Here is a 17,525-nt window from a genome sequence, read left to right as displayed (position 1 = left end):
TCCCCACACAGTCTCCACAGGGTCCCCACACAGTCTCCACAGGGTCCCCACAGGGTCCCCACACAGTCTCCACAGGGTCTCCACAGGGTCCCCACACAGTCTCCACAGGGTCCCCACACAGTCTCCACAGGGTCTCCACAGGGTCCCTAAACAGTCCCCACTGGGTCCCTAACGGTCTCCACAGGGTCCTCACACAGTCTCCACAGGGTCTCCATAGGGTCTCCACAGGGTCCCTAACGGTCTCCACAGGGTCCCTAAACAGTCCCCACAGGGTCCCTAACGGTCTTCACAGGGTCCCTAAACAGTCTCCACACAGTCTCCACAGGGTCCCCACACAGTCTCCACAGGGTCCCCACACAGTCTCCACAGGGTCTCCACAGGGTCCCTAAACAGTCCCCACTGGGTCCCTAACGGTCTCCACAGGGTCCCCACACAGTCTCCACAGGGTCCTCACAAGGTCTCCACAGGGTCCCCACACAGTCTCCACAGGGTCCCCACACAGTCTCCACAGGGTCCCCACAGGGTCCCCACACAGTCTCCACAGGGTCCCCACAGGGTCCCCACACAGTCCCCACAGGGTCCCCACAGGGTCCCCACACAGTCTCCACAGGGTCCCCACAGGGTCCCCACACAGTCCCCACAGGGTCCCCACACAGTCTCCACAGGGTCCCCACAGGGTCCCCACACAGTCTCCACAGGGTCCCCACACAGTCTCCACAGGGTCCCCACAGGGTCCCCACACAGTCTCCACAGGGTCCCCACACAGTCTCCACAGGGTCCCCACAGGGTCCCCACACAGTCTCCACAGGGTCCCCACAGGGTCCCCACACAGTCTCCACTGGGTCCCTAACGGTCTCCACAGGGTCCCCACACAGTCCCCACAGGGTCTCCATAGGGTCTCCACAGGGTCCCTAACGGTCTCCACAGGGTCCCTAAACAGTCCCCACAGGGTCCCTAACGGTCTCCACAGGGTCCCTAAACAGTCCCCACACAGTCTCCACAGGGTCCCTAAACAGTCCCCACACAGTCTCCACAGGGTCCTCACAAGGTCTCCACAGGGTCCCCACACAGTCTCCACAGGGTCCCCACACAGTCTCCACACAGTCTCCACAGGGTCTCCACACAGTCTCCACAGGGTCCCCACACAGTCTCCACAGGGTCCCCACACAGTCTCCACACAGTCTCCACAGGGTCCCCACACAGTCTCCACAGGGTCCCCACAGGGTCCCCACACAGTCCCCACAGGGTCCCCACACAGTCTCCACAGGGTCCCCACACAGTCTCCACAGGGTCCCCACAGGGTCCCCACACAGTCTCCACAGGGTCCCCACACAGTCTCCACAGGGTCCCCACAGGGTCCCCACACAGTCCCCACAGGGTCCCCACACAGTCTCCACAGGGTCCCCACACAGTCTCCACTGGGTCCCTAACGGTCTCCACAGGGTCCCCACACAGTCCCCACAGGGTCCCTAAACAGTCCCCACTGGGTCCCTAACGGTCTCCACAGGGTCCCCACACAGTCTCCACAGGGTCCCTAAACAGTCCCCACAGGGTCCCTAACGGTCTCCACAGGGTCCCTAACGGTCTCCACAGGGTCCCTAACGGTCTCTACAGGGTCCCTAAACAGTCCCCACTGGGTCCCTAACGGTCTCCACAGGGTCCTCACAAGGTCTCCACAGGGTCCCTAACGGTCCCCACTGGGTCCCCACACAGTCTCCACAGGGTCTCCATAGGGTCTCCACAGGGTCCCTACACAGTCTCCACAGGGTCTCCACAGGGTCTCCACAGGGTCTCCGCAGGGTCTCCGCAGGGTCTCCGCAGGGTCCCCACAGGGTCCCCACACGGTCTCCACAGGGTCTCCACAGCGTCTCCGCAGGGTCTCCGCAGGGTCCCCACACGGTCTCCACAGGGTCTCCGCAGGGTCTCCGCAGGGTCCCCACAGGGTCCCCACACGGTCTCCACAGGGTCTCCGCAGGGTCCCCACAGGGTCCCCACACGGTCTCCACAGGGTCCCCACACGGTCTCCGCAGGGTCTCCATAGGGTCTCCGCAGGGTCTCCACAGGGTCTCCATAGGGTCTCCACAGGGTCTCCACAGGGTCTCCGCACGGTCTCCGCAGGGTCTCCACAGGGGGTCCCCACACGGTCTCCGCAGGGTCTCCACAGGGTCCCCACACGGTCTCCGCAGGATCTCCACAGGGTCTCCGCACGGTCTCCGCAGGGTCCCCACACGGTCTCCGCAGGGTCTCCACAGGGGGTCCCCACACGGTCTCCGCAGGGTCTCCACAGGGTCTCCACAGGGTCCCTAACGGTCTCCACAGGGTCCTCACAAGGTCTCCACAGGGTCCCTAACGGTCCCCACTGGGTCCCCACACAGTCTCCACAGGGTCTCCATAGGGTCTCCACAGGGTCCCTACACAGTCTCCACAGGGTCTCCACAGGGTCTCCGCAGGGTCTCCGCAGGGTCCCCACAGGGTCCCCACACGGTCTCCACAGGGTCTCCACAGCGTCTCCGCAGGGTCTCCGCAGGGTCCCCACACGGTCTCCACAGGGTCTCCGCAGGGTCTCCGCAGGGTCCCCACAGGGTCCCCACACGGTCTCCACAGGGTCTCCGCAGGGTCCCCACAGGGTCCCCACACGGTCTCCACAGGGTCCCCACACGGTCTCCGCAGGGTCTCCATAGGGTCTCCGCAGGGTCTCCACAGGGTCTCCATAGGGTCTCCACAGGGTCTCCACAGGGTCTCCGCACGGTCTCCGCAGGGTCTCCACAGGGGGTCCCCACACGGTCTCCGCAGGGTCTCCACAGGGTCCCCACACGGTCTCCGCAGGGTCTCCACAGGGTCTCCGCACGGTCTCCGCAGGGTCCCCACACGGTCTCCGCAGGGTCTCCACAGGGGGTCCCCACACGGTCTCCGCAGGGTCTCCACAGGGTCTCCACAGGGTCCCTAACGGTCTCCACAGGGTCTCCACACAGTCTCCACAGGGTCCCTAAACAGTCCCCACTGGGTCCCTAACGGTCTCCACAGGGTCTCCACACGGTCTCCGCAGGGTCCCCACACGGTCTCCGCAGGGTCCCCACACGGTCTCCACAGGGTTCCTTAACAGTCCCCACTGGGTCTCCACAGCCCCTCCCTCCAGATTTAAATAAGGAGGGTTCTCCTCTTGCAGGCCTAAAAGCCCCGCCTACCGACACACGTGCACATGTTAACTTGTCTGATGCCTTCTCAGACTAGTTGAGGAAAATCTGGCAGCGACGTGGAAGATTTGTGTAAAAGTAGCAGTTTACCTGCTGATCCTCATCTGCAGACAGACGGCAGCTCAGACCTTAGCAGCGGATCTGATACAGGCTAGCGCTACATGCTAACGGCTAAGACTGATCCGGTTCAGGACCACCTTTTTCTACCACCGCTGAATTGTGGATCTGGGGGGAGACGTGTCTGTTTAGTTACTTCTGTTTTATAGAAGACCCGCCGGCTCTCCACCACCTGATCACCTCCCAGACCTCGCACCCCACGCCTTTCTAAATTCAGCGGTGGGTGGAGTTACGCTGAAACACTGCTCAGATGAAGCCGATCCAGATATGATGAAGCATTTCTGCAGGTTTCTGTGTTATTTGTTAAAATTCCAAGACAGATTAAAGCTGCAACCTCAACCGAGTTGCCTCCTATGTTCCTGAAAGCAGCAACGAGACGTCTTTAAGTCCGCTTGATGCTGCTGGAGAACATCTGATGCACCGTTAGGAGGCACTGTGGCCCCCAGAATGATCATGTTTCTGCTTTGCCACCAGTTAAACCCCCCCCCAGTCTGAGACCAGTGGTCCTCTGGTGTCTTCAGGACCAGATTTTTAAGTATGTGGAGTCTTAGATGCGTCTGTTGGACCGACGTCCATCAGAATTAGACTTCCGACCAAATTCAGGCATCAGAGAAGAAAAAGGAGAAAATGGCTGAAAAGTGATGTAATGTTAAGTTTAAACCCTTAACATCTTAACATAATTATCATTAAATAAGGAGGAAGCCAGACGAGACGATCTTGTTTAACTTGCAAGGAGGCTCATCCCAGAAGCCTGAACTTAAAAAAAAAAAAAACAAGCCATTTATTGAAAGATACCACATGACATTCATACAAGCTGATACAATTCAATGTGTGTTAGGTGCACAAACGTGCACGCATGTGTGTGCAACTTCAGTCCATGTGAATGTGTTTGCACAGACTGTGTGTGTGTGTGTGTGTGTGTGGGTGTTTGCTTGTTTCAAAAGTCCAATGCATATGTCCTGATAGGACAATGCGTATGTGTGCTCTTCTTTAAGATACCATTCTGATAGGAACCGAATGTTTATGAAACTTGGTCAGACCACTCTGACCTTGCACGTCACTGGAATGTCCTGCTTATCCAAACAGCACACAGAGGAAAACTTTTAACTTGTACATGAGGATTAATGAAGAACATCAATGTAAGATTAATAAAAGATTATCATAATATGAACTAAAAATATTATAACTAAAATTCCCCAACATGTAACGTGACTGCATGTCCCCAGGGTGCAACAGGAGCAGCTGGCGGCCATATTTAACCTGCTGAAGCACGACCAGGAGGTGACGGAGGAGGACGGGGAGCAGCAGCTGAAGCTCTACTCCATCTGAGAGACGACTAGTGTGGAAGTTACATGACAACAGTCTGGTGGCGTTTCCCTGGAAGATGTCCAGCAGAGTCCAGTTGGTGTCTTCTGCTTGTCCTCCTGTCTGAACGTGCAACGCTCTGAGTCCTCCTCGTATTTCAGGACTTCGCTCAGCTTTAAGGCTCCTGCAGGAGACCAGAAAACAGGACCGTGTGAAATATTTTAACTCTCTCCTGAAAGATTCTAGTTTTTATCACAGCCGTTTCTTTCATAGCGTTGATTAAAAAATATTTAAACTTTTTGTGAAATATGTTCAAAATTTTACACAAATTTCAGCATTTTCTAGTATTTTGCTTTTTTTTTTTTTTTTTTACTAAATTTAAAATAATTGTCTTCTTGATAAAAATCCAACAGTTTAGATTCACATTGAAACATAGAAAGTGTCGTGTTTACAACAATCTGCTGCTGTGAGTTGTTCAGCTTGTTTTTTTTCATTGTTTCCAGATTCTGTTTTCTGTGATAAATTAAAAAATTTTTTGCTATTGATGCTGATGAAGCTGAATCCAGAAAAACAGAAACATTTTCCACATTAAAATGTGATTTAAATATTTCCTGAATTTTGACGTGACCGTCAGCAGCAGCGTTGATCTGGGACAGAACTGGACATGGTCCCTACAGACCTGCAGGACCTGCTACCAGTCTGAGACTCCAGAGCTGGACTGTCAGATCCGGTCTGAGTCCCAGGAGCAGAAGGTGGACATAGAAAAGCCGTCCAGGTCTCTGAAGTCCTGCATCATGTGGAAAGCTGCAGGTGGAAGCTGGAAGGTGCGTTTCCTCCTGTGACCAGCAGAGGGCAGCGTTTCTCTGAGCTGCAGTCTGAACAGAAGCCACTGATTTATTGGAAACTTATCTTATTATTGCAGATCAATAATTATTATAAGACATTAAACAGTAAAGCTGTGACAGTAAATTAAATCTTTTTAAAGAAAAATAGATCAATGCTTCATCTTGTCATGGCTGCATTAAGTTGTGAGTACAGAACAGTATTTAACAAGATTAGATAAGTAAGTTGGTTGTTGGGGCATCTTCTCCTTTCCTGATGGCTGTTTAAACAATATTACTTCCTGTTACTGTTCATTCCTCACACCGTAACTCCGATTTCAGCCATTTTATCTACTTTATTGGAGCTTTTTCTCCCACTTTGACTTGTCTTGTACATTAAATGTGACGTAACAGTTTTCAAATTTCTGCTCCTCATTTACTGATAATTACAAACACACCTTTGTCATGTGTTCCAACATTCCTCCCTCCACCCACCAGAACTGGTCCTGGTTCACAGTAAAAGCCTTCAGGCAGATTCATCAGAGTTTCATGTTGCAACTTTATTTCCTTGATAATAATCTACCTTATTCCACATGAAGGAAACAAAAGAAACGGTTGTGAGAAAATGTTTATTGCGTGCGACCACGGTGAAGACTCCGTCTCATGCTACCACTAGAGTGAAAGCACCGCCAGCATTCAGACCAAAACATCATCCAGAAAGCATCGGAACTGAGAAGTGGTCTGTGGTCTCCACCTGCAGAACCACTCCTTTATTGGATGTGTCTTTCCAGTTGCCTATAATTTCCACCTGTTGTCTGTTCCATTTGCACAACAGCAGGTGGAACTGATTGTCAATCAGTGTTGCTTCCTAAGTGGACAGTTCCATTTCACAGAAGTCTGGTTGACTTGGAGTTACATCGTGTTGTTTAAGTGTTCCCTTTTTTGAGCATTTCTCTACCAGAGTCCTGGGAGCTGGGAGTGACACACTCATGTCCATTTCTCTTAAAATTGCCATCTATCAACTGATTGCAGGCGGTGATGTACTGTGTCAGTTGTGCGACCCAACAGGTTCTTCAGGGTGGCTCAACAAGCTGAGTGCAACAATTTTCAAAGTTAGATGAGGCAATGTCAATCCCTCCCCAAACCATCCCGGAGATCACACCTCCGGAAAGATTTTCATTGATGTAGTGTTTGAGGGGAGGAAACAAAAAACACCTGTTCATAAAAAGGCCATCGAAACAGCTTACCTGTAGCAAGACGTCGACACAGAGACATCAGACACCATCTGATCTAACCGGACGAAGATAAGCAGCATGGCTGAAAATTCTGGTAATTATGTCATTTAGGTTGGAGACAAATCAGCAAAACAGCAGCTGGTAAAGTTACATAGATGAACACATTTTAACACTTTCATGAACTTTTGGTTAAAGTAATAATGACTTTAATCATATTATACATCCACATTTAGCATCTAATTCTCTTTTTGTTGTGCTTTTCTTTTCTTTGTATTTAAGGGTTATTAGTTCTCACTTTTACTTTCAAATGATTTTGTGTTCTGTAAATAACATGGATAAACAAATTACATACATGTAGTCTTTTCTTATGAAGGTTTCTGTATTTATTTAGACAATCTTTAGATTAGTTTTCAGTATGGGTCTTAAAGAGTCTAAAAGTTTTACATTTAACATCATTATTTTGTTTTTGATCACTTTTATAGAAAATATTACTGGACTCAGATTTTTACTGATAAACACTTCAAGGAGACTGACATTTTAATATTAATTACCTTTACAGTCCATTTGATGGAAGTTAGTTGGATTTTAAATTTGTTCAAAACAAATAATATATTTAATATTCATGTAATTTTAATATCTTTCAGACACTGAACTTGGTATTCCTAAAAAGTGACTTGTGACAGTTAAAATTATCTTTAGCTTTAATCTGATTCTTTCTTATGTATTTATTTTTTGCCACAATTTAAGAATAATTCTAAGATTTTATATCCTTATTTTATCTTTATTTTAATTCATTGGACAATTCCTGAGATTAAAATTAAACAACTTTTCTCCTAGCAAGGTCACAAGACTTAGACTGCACAGAACCTCAGAAAAACAAGTGAAATCAGAAAACAGCTGAAATCTTAAAGATTTGTAATGCTAGATAGAGATGTCAGGCAAAAATAGAAGCTTATCATCTGCATAGAGACAAACATGACACAAACAAGTAGATTTTGTGTCGTCAGCATAATTGGGAGCTTTGTGGAAATCCTCAGGTTATTTTTGTTTGGTCATAATTATATTTAGCTATAGACACCAAGTATTCCCTGTCTTTTAAACAGGAATTAAATCAACTAGTTACTGTTCTAGAAAGTCCGACCTGCTTTTTCAGCTGGTCTAGTAGGATGTTATAAAAATGAATATTTAAATGAGCTGAATTAGTTTATTATTGTATCAGCAGAAGTTATTATGTTATTTACTTAATGCATGACTGACAAACCTGCAGCCTGAGTTTAATCACATTGTAAAATTCTCCAACAGGGTCAGAGCTGAGAATTCTGCTCTGGGGAAAAACTGGAGTCGGGAAGAGCGCAACAGGAAATACTATCCTGGGGAAGAAGGATTTCGAAGCGGTATCCTCTTTTGAATCTCACACTGCGGCATCCAGCTGTGGGAACCTGGAAAGCAAGGAGATGCCATTTTTAGTTGTTGATACTCCAGGTCTGTTTCACACAGAGAAAGATGAAACTGCACTGAAGGATGCGCTGCTAAAAAGCATCTATCTGATCTCTCCTGGTCCGCATGTGATCCTGTTAGTGCTGGAGCTGGGTGAATACGGGAAAGAGAATGAAAAAGTGCTGAAGGGCTACAAGGAGGGCTTCAAAGATGCAGCACCTTACACCATCGTCTTGTTCACCCATGGTGATAAAAAGAAACCTGAGGTTGAGGCATTCATCAAAGCATACAAATCTCTGGATGCATTCATCAAGGACAATTCTGTGGGGTACCATGTCTTCAACAATCTGGAGGGTTGCAAACCCGATGATCCTCAAGTGGAAGAACTACTGGAGAAGATCCAAAAGATGGTGGAGGATAATAAGAAGAAACGAAGTGAGCATTACAGCAACGACATGTTTCAGGAGGCTCTGGAGACCTTCGGGGAAATTGAGTCTCAGAAAGAAATCCCAGTGGAGCTATCCAAGTTAGAAAAATTACAGCGACTGGGTCTGGAAATAATGGACGAAAATTTTCCTGGTTTTACAGCTGTGAAAGGTTTGCTTGGTCAGATAGAAAAATGGGCAATGAAATGTATGCCAAAGGAATGATCAGGCAAAGGAAAATATAAAGCTGCAGTTTTAATCATTTCCTTTCCAGTCCAGTCCAGCTGAATCCAGTCCAGTTAAATCCAGTCCAGTTAAATCCAGTCCAGTCCAGCTGAATCCAGTCCAGCTGAATCCAGTCCAGTTAAATCCAGTCCAGCTGAATCCAGTCCAGCTGAATCCAGTCCAGCTGAATCCAGTCCAGTAGAGTCCAGTCCAGTTTATTCCGGCCCAGTTGAATCCAGACCAGTCCAGTTGAATCCAGACCAGTTAAATCCAGTCCAGCTGAATTCAGTCCAGTTTATTCCGGTCCAGTTTAATTCGGTCCAGTTGAATCCAGTCCAGTCCAGTTGAATCCAGTCCAGTCCATTATAATCCGGTCCAGTTGAATCCAGTCCAGTCCAGTTGAATCCAGTCCAGTTGAATCCAGTCCAGTCCAGTTGAATCCAGTCCAGTCCATTATAATCCGGTCCAGTTGAATCCAGACCAGTCCAGTTGAATCCAGTCCAGTCCATTATAATCCGGTCCAGTTGAATCCAGTCCAGTCCAGTTGAATCCAGTCCAGTCCATTATAATCCGGTCCAGTTGAATCCAGTCCAGTCCAGTTGAATCCAGTCCAGTCCATTATAATCCGGTCCAGTTGAATCCAGTCCAGTCCAGTTGAATCCAGTCCAGTCCATTATAATCCGGTCCAGTTGAATCCAGTCCAGTCCAGTTGAATCCAGTCCAGTCCATTATAATCCGGTCCAGTTGAATCCAGACCAGTCCAGTTGAATCCAGTCCAGTCCATTATAATCCGGTCCAGTTGAATCCAGTCCAGTCCATTATAATCCGGTCCAGTTGAATCCAGACCAGTCCAGTTGAATCCAGACCAGCTGAATCCAGTCCAGCTGAATCCAGTCCAGTCCAGTTAAATTCAGTCTGGTTAATTCCAGATCACTCCAGTTAAATCCAGTCCAGTAGAGTCCAGTCCAGTTTATTCCGGCCCAGTTGAATCCAGACCAGTCCAGTTGAATCCAGTCCAGTCCAGTTGAATCCGGTCCAGTTGAATCCAGTCCAGTCCATTATAATCCGGTCCAGTTGAATCCAGACCAGTCCAGTTGAATCCAGTCCAGTCCAGTTGAATCCAGTCCAGTCCATTATAATCCGGTCCAGTTGAATCCAGTCCAGTCCAGTTGAATCCAGTCCAGTCCATTATAATCCGGTCCAGTTGAATCCAGACCAGTCCAGTTGAATCCAGTCCAGTCCATTATAATCCGGTCCAGTTGAATCCAGTCCAGTCCAGTTGAATCCAGTCCAGTCCATTATAATCCGGTCCAGTTGAATCCAGTCCAGTCCAGTTGAATCCAGTCCAGTCCATTATAATCCGGTCCAGTTGAATCCAGTCCAGTCCAGTTGAATCCAGTCCAGAAAGTGATGGATGTCAGTAAAAACAGATAAGTTGTGATGCAGCTGCAGGACGTCTGTTAGTGGGATCAGCTTCAGCTCAGAACGGAGGCAGCTTGCTGTTCAGACAGGTTGCTGTTTCTCTGCCCATCTGCCTCGTCAGAAGTTATCCAGTTCAGTCCCGAACCCCACAGTCTTCCTCACTGGTTAGCTGCCACGGATAAAAGTTTCAGATAAAAGTAAAGTCAGCTTATTCAGCACTGATGGTTTGTGTTTGGACAAATGAAAAGCTGGACAACAGGGACTCTGTTGCTTCTTATCTGCCAGACTTTCACTAAAACAAGGTGTCCAGCTTTGCTTTTGTTTGCCGGTTCTGTTATATTCCACCCTCCAGAAAAGTTGCTACTCTTTCTTCTTTATTTCTCTTTGGGAATATTATAAATGTCCAGTTTTTTCAGTGGTGACGGTTTAATGTTTAATAGAAAACCTAAAAATCTTTGATTAGTGAGATATTACTGTGGGATTATTTTCTCAGTTTCTCTGCATCATCTGCTGCTGCTTCATGTGTTTTACCTTCATATGTTTTGTAAATCATTCACCTGACAGACTGAAGCGAAACTGTAGCTTTTATTACCTGGTATCTTCAAATCAATAAAGTTCAGTCTGTGTTAAATCTCTGTGTGACTTCCGCCATTCAGCAACACATCCCACTACATCCCACATCCTGATGGATTCAGTGGTTTAATAATTAAGTTTTACAAATAATTAAACTATAAAATATGTAAAAACTATATATTAATGGATCCCTTTTACACATAATGATTAACATAGAAAAAACATGTTTTTTTTAAGCAAAGAGATTCCTCATGTTTATTCATTTACAAGTTATTTATTTTATTAACTGCATCATCAATCTGTGCCCTGACTAAAGCGTTAACAACATACACTAAATGAAAAACAGAAAGGAAACGTCACACTCTGGTTGTTTTTCTTCATTTCAGATTCCAGCATCATTCTCTTTGTCATTGTAATGGTTGAGATAACATAGGCTTACCTTTCTCTCCATAAGCACAGTCTAAGAATTCATTCATTATTTGATTTAATTTTAAAATGGATGAAATGGTTAAAAGAAGCAACAAGGTTTGTTATGAATAGTAAAATCAATTCAGTTTAGAGTTAGATATAGCTAAAAGATTCACTCATTTCATATATTGATAAGAATTTTGTTTTCTTGTTCAACATAATCCATTATGCAGGAGCGAGCAGCTAAAGAGGCTTAAATCCTGTTGCTCTGTGATCGATTGGTTCACCTACCACTGTTTCCTCCTTGCAATAAACCCACCCGCATGAGGGAAGCAGTAATAATCACTCATGTGATTCTTTCCACCCAAATTCAGGGGTATACCATGTTGTCGTTCTTTTCTCTTAAATCTATAATATCTAATGTAGCCTCCAAGGCTCTTCCAGGAGGAATAAAACAACTTTTATTTTCCTTTTCTTTTTCTCCTTGGCAGGATTAAATTATGGGCTCTTGATCTCCTCTTGCAGTCAGGGGGGTGTCATCCTAGAGGACTGGAGAAAATGACCTTTTGTGACCCGAAAGAGGAGGACGGCTTCGGGTGTATTAGGTTTCTTTTCTTTTTCCCCCCAGATAAACACACAATTCACATTTACCTCCAGATTTCTCTTTCAGGACCTCCTGCAGACCCCAAACCAGATGGTCTGAACAAAACCTCTAACACAATTTACAGTCCCTTAGGTCAATAGATACGGAATGTCACATCGAACTAAGCAACTGGCTCTTGTCAAAATGACACCTTTACACCTCCAGATAAGACTCAACGGCGCCAGGAGAGAGACCCGGCAACTCTGCTTTGATCCTCCCCGAATATACATTCTGGGTGACAGATCCACCCCTCTTCCCACAGGAAGAAACTCCAGATGCACTTCTTTGTGTCTCCTTTAAATTTCCTTTCACTAACTGGTTTAATGTAGCCTACATGATTTTTGTTGATAGGTTTGACTGAAGTTTCCCTTTTTATTCATTCTCATATGTGATTTAAATCCTTGAACTGATCACACATCAGAATCAATCATGAACACTTTACTACATAATGTTGGTTATATCCTTCCAAGTTTGGAACCCCTGTTAAGCAAATAATAGGAATGGATAAGAATGTAACTCTCTTTCAGGATTCATCGGCTGAGGAAGACAAGTCATGCCAATGGATTAATCCACACTTGATAAGAAATATGTGAAATATACAACAATTGGGTTTCATGTGTAAAAGTAATACTATTGGTAAATGTTCCCTTTTCAAGCAAACAAAACATCTGCATGAGTCCCCAGAATGTTGATTGCCATGCTTAAAGCTAAGAAACAAAGTTAATAATTTGATTATCATGATCATGTTAATGAAATGGGAGAAAGGAACCAGGGCCCGCAGTGAAATAAGACCTGAATCACTCCTACCCTCTTGGTTAACAATCAAAGCTGACCTGATTGGGTAAGACTGACCAGCCTTCTGACTATTAGTGGTTTGTGATTGGTCAGGACCTAGGAGGAAGGGTCCAGTTAAATGGACCCGCGCTCTGGACTTAGGGCTTCTTCTTTTTCGTCTTCTCTTCTTTTTGTTTTTGTCCTCCCTTGTTCTTCTCTCTCGGCCCTTGACTCTCGATCGCCGTGATTCTTGTACTTTGACTTCATTTCGTTGCCCTCTCGCAACTTTCCGCTGTACGCAGCTGTTTCTTTGTTCTCATAAGTTTACTCCATCTCTCTTCTTTTGTGCGCGTAAGATCTTAACGAGATAAGTTCGAACAGAAAAGTAATATTTGTGTTGAAGGCGAAACAAGCCTTGTTTAAGTTTACCCAGCGAACATTTTTATTTTTCCTTTTTGAGATCAGTAATTCACCAGAACCGCAGTTCCACTAATTTTTGCGTCTGTACAAGTACTGCCTACCCTCAGACAGTACGCGTGGAACACAACCTTTGGAATAATTTGAGTACGAGAAACACCGCCCTTGGCTCGGGGATTCTGCTGGACAGAGATCCCAACCCGTTCATCAGAGCAGCTCCAGACCTACTTCTCCCGACGCCAGAAGGTCCATTCCCCGGAGACTTGCAGTCCAGGACAGAACCACCCGGTCCGCCGGCTCCATCAACTGACCCAGCGGGAAAAAGTAGGATCTTCATAGCGCTTTGATATCACTTGTGGTGTTCAACAGTACATCAAATTTAACCAAAGTATAAATTTGAATTCTCATCCAAACACTAAGTATAATTTTAACAAAGATTTAAGTGAAATAACGATACCGATTTAATTGCTTCAATTCCAACCAGTTCCTTTCTGCCCCATTTCATTCAATTCATTTTTACCTCTCATTATTACTATCATAAATGAAAATCCCTGTAAACAAATTCACTTGACCATCTCACCAATAACCTCTCCATCATTGCTCATTTTCACTGCTGTATGTTTACCATCATTGTAATAAATATGTATAATCAATTCATCCGTTCTTGTCATAATTTCTGAATGTACAATTTCTGGTTCATTCGTTCTGAGAATTTACTACTTTAAGTGAGACTGTGTTTATTGAATTAAGTATATTTCAGGTTTTTCTCATCCTCCTGAATCTTAAGTTAAGTAAAAGTGATGAGTGGTGCTCCGAGGTAATTAAAATTTAATAAGTAGTAATTGATAGAGGCACAGTTTTACTACACTAAAAATGCAAACACATTAAACTATTGATCAGAAGGTTACATAATTCAAATCTGGTTGAAATGAGAAAAAAGACCAAGTCAGAGGATTGAAGTTAGAATTGACTATTCTTTGTTGAGGAAAAGAAGATTATACATATCTCCAGAGGAGGTCTTGCTGATACCCTTAGCTGCTAATCTAATGCATTAAATGCCAGGGTCCCAGGTTCAGCCTGAAGATCTCGCCTGTCATACGTCAACCCTCCTCTTTTATACCGGACAAATCATGTGACTATGTACGTGCATGAATATGCAGATTCATATGAATGAGTATTTCTGTTGAGAGCGTCTCTCCTTCTGCAGGACCGGGGTCTCCTCCGTCTTCGGTCCTGGCGTTGAGTCAGCAGGTGAAGTTCCTGTGAAAGTTGCATCCTCCCTAATCTTTTCCCATGGCTCCACAAACCTGCTATTGTCCACTTTCTAAGAAGTTGTCTGCTCCTGTCTGTGTGAAAATAACTGATAACTTACACTCCAGCCACATGTGTGTGTGTGTGGTTTCAGTTGAAACATCAGTCCAACCAACGTCTTTGACTTTTCTCATCAGGAACTCTGTTTCTGCTTCTCCTGTGCTCTCTTTGTTTGCCTGTTTTAACTTTCTGTTATAGATTAAAATAAAATAAAAGATCAAAATAAAATAATCTATTGGTTATATATTGAATAATAATAATAAATTAAATAATATGTAATACTTGTGATAAAAAATGATAGAATATGTCAATATACTTCAACTATCATCGTCTGCATTTATAAAACTGGCACACACCGGTCTTCGCCACATTTAGGATTTATAAAACATGGCGAAAGTTCCTACTTCCATGGCAACTCTGACCCTGCCGTGCACACAAAATCTGGAAAATCGAGAAAATGCGACCCCAACGTCAAATCAAACAAATGTTGTAAAATGTGGAATATAAATTTAATCTATTATTAGCTTTCATATGAAATACTATACTATTTGGCTGGAGGTATTAATCGATGAAAAGTCTACAAATAAAAGTCTGATGTGTGTCTCAGGACCCTCACCATGTCCCAGCAGCAGGTGAGGCGGAACGATGAAAGCACCTTCCACTTGCATCCACTGAGCTAAACATGGAGGTGGGGGTGGGCTCCCACAGCCCTCCTGCCTGCTGTATGTGAGCATACCACCCTTAGGCTTTGAACTGCTTGCCTCGGGTCTGACATTCAGAACCTGAATGAAACGGACTGAAATTTCCTCGTGCTACAGCGTTACTCCCCCCTCAGATGATTTCACTTTGTTATGTCTTTTTATTGATAAATTATCTCCTTTAGTGTTTCATTTGATTGATCATTCACGTGTTATGGGCTGCCTTGTATCCTGTTACTTTTCATTCTTTTTGTTTTTAATTTGTTAATAATGTTTATTGTGCTGTGAACATGGTTGTTGTGAGCATAGACATCTTATATACGTAGACGCCTCTCTACGAACCAGCGTCTCCGCCATATTGGATGGGTCTCTGCTTTCGCGTCTTGCTGCAGAATCAACGTAGTTTCCCCACAGAACTGTTTTCTGTGGAACAACGCGTTTATATTACACACACACAAAAAAAAACAACACTTTTATACATAATTGGTTGATAAATAATGTTAAGTGAATAATCTACTAAATGCAAATGATGAATTTTACTCCTATGAGGTGTTTATCAAAAAACAAGATATCGATGTTTCACAAAGAGAGTTTTACATGGTAGCATAATTACCTCCGCCAAGGAGGTCATGTTTTTACCGGCTTTATCTGTTTATCTGTTTGTGTCCAAGAAAACTTAAAAAGTTATGGACGGATTTCATTAAATTTTCAGGACTTGTTGGAAACGTGAAAAGGAAGAACTGATCTAATTTTGGTGACGATCCGGATCACCGTTTGGATCCAGGAACTTTTTAAAGGCCTTGTTGGAGGTTTACGCTGTCAGAGTGTTTTTCTGGATAACTTCTGAATTGCAGTTTTGATACAATACTTTATTTTTATATTTTGAACAATTGAATCTCTATATTTGTGAAATAATAAATTTGAATAAAATAAAGAGTGAACCGAAGTCAAAAGAAAGCAGCAACTATTCCCGTATTTTGTTCAGCATACGGTGCAATAACTGGTGAAATATTGAAAGTAGATCGTGTGGAATTACGTTTCACAAGGTTGCATAATAATTTATGCAAATGCATCAATAAACAATCAAACATGTCGGTATCAGATTCATTTATACATTTATTTATATTGCAGCTACCTTATGCCTTGGTGAAATAGCATTAAAAAAATATATTTTAGCATCAAAGCACATCGTTTTAAGGTTTTACAGTGATCTGTACCATAACAACATCTCTGTCCTTTGTACAAACCAGACTGTGAGAAAAATCAAGCTAAAATTTGTGAAGTTATTGTCGTGGTTGGGCCTACAACCTTACAATTAAATGCATTGGAGGCACATCCAAGATGGCGGCGCGATGTGACATCAGCTCGTATAGGCAGCAACCTCCGGCGGTAAAAATGAAGCCTATGCGGAAGTGCATAAAACTGCAGTTCCCCCTTCATCCACTAGGGGCTGCAAAACAGAGCAAATCCCCATAGACTCCCATGTTAAAAAGACCAACTTCACAGCAGAAATAAACATGTTTACAGCAGGAATAAACATGTTTACAGCAGAAATAAACATGTTTACAGCCTGGTTCAAAAATCCATTTTAGGTTTAATAGGTCAGGTTTACCTTCATGACAACTGTGGGGAGAGTGAATTTTTTTCTAACTCGCCCGTTTAAAAGTAATTTAATCTTGAAATTTGGCATATTTAGGGGCGTGTCCTTTTGATTGACAGTTACCGATCTCCCACTTCAAGTCAGAAGAACGTAGAACAAGCCGGTTAGCCGGTTAACATCGTGACTTAGCTTTAGCCTGCTTACCTCTGTTAGCTGGTTAGCTCCCATTATCTCCCGTTATCTCGGGGTTAGCTTGGTTAGCTTTTAGCTACAGAAAGCTTGGAGTTCGCTCGATGTCAATCATCCACCATGACGCTCACAGCCCCCCTCTCAGCTCCACCTCTTTGCCCATATTTGTATTTTCCGGGCGAGACGACACGCATGCCCCTGCCAAGATGGTGATGGTAGGAACCGCCCACCGAGCTTCAATTCAGCTCTTCAGAAACCTACGGGTGACATAAGGCTCCGCCCATCTCTTTGTAGACAGTCTATGAGCATGATGCAATGCGGCGTCTATGTATATATGATGTCTGTTGTTGTGAGTGACAACATTTTACTACATGACGTTCAGAAGGACCAGTATGGAAATCAGGTTTTCCACTGTGGACAAAAAGTTGCAGAAACTGAAGAGTTATTTGCAGAAATGAAAAAAAAAAGTTTACTTGATAGACAATCCCCAGAGCACGTCCGCTCACGTACACAGAAAACGCGGCTAAAAAGATAAATAGCCTGAATAAAATCATATCTGGATCTACAACAGAAGCAGACCTGCTTTTTATTAAACCTCAACAAGGGAATCACATTCTGTCACCATGAAGCAAAGACATCCAGTTCACACAGCTAATTAAGCTGAACCGTATGCTGCCGTGTTCTACATAAGCCGGTCAGGACCGCCTTTACCTCCTGTTGGGCCTCTGGGC

At 44.7% G+C, this 17,525-nt stretch overlaps 1 protein-coding gene across 1 annotated transcript; it reads left to right on the top strand.

The window, feature by feature from the left end:
- Positions 1 to 6,750: 6,750 nt before the first annotated feature.
- Positions 6,751 to 14,262, top strand: LOC306765696 (GTPase IMAP family member 4-like; the record flags this gene model as incomplete). Its single annotated transcript, XM_079253180.1, has 3 exons — positions 6,751 to 6,766; positions 7,975 to 8,715; positions 14,204 to 14,262. 3 exons carry the CDS (start codon positions 6,751 to 6,753, stop codon positions 14,260 to 14,262), a joined length of 816 nt encoding a protein of 271 aa, XP_079109306.1.
- Between the last annotated feature and the right edge of the window lie 3,263 nt (positions 14,263 to 17,525).

Source organism: Telmatherina bonti (genome assembly GCF_933228915.1).
Source record: "Telmatherina bonti genome assembly, chromosome: 14".
NCBI classification, from domain to species: Eukaryota; Metazoa; Chordata; class Actinopteri; order Atheriniformes; family Telmatherinidae; genus Telmatherina; species Telmatherina bonti.
Note: the sequence above shows the minus strand (reverse complement) of the source record. Positions and strands in the feature narration are given on the sequence as shown.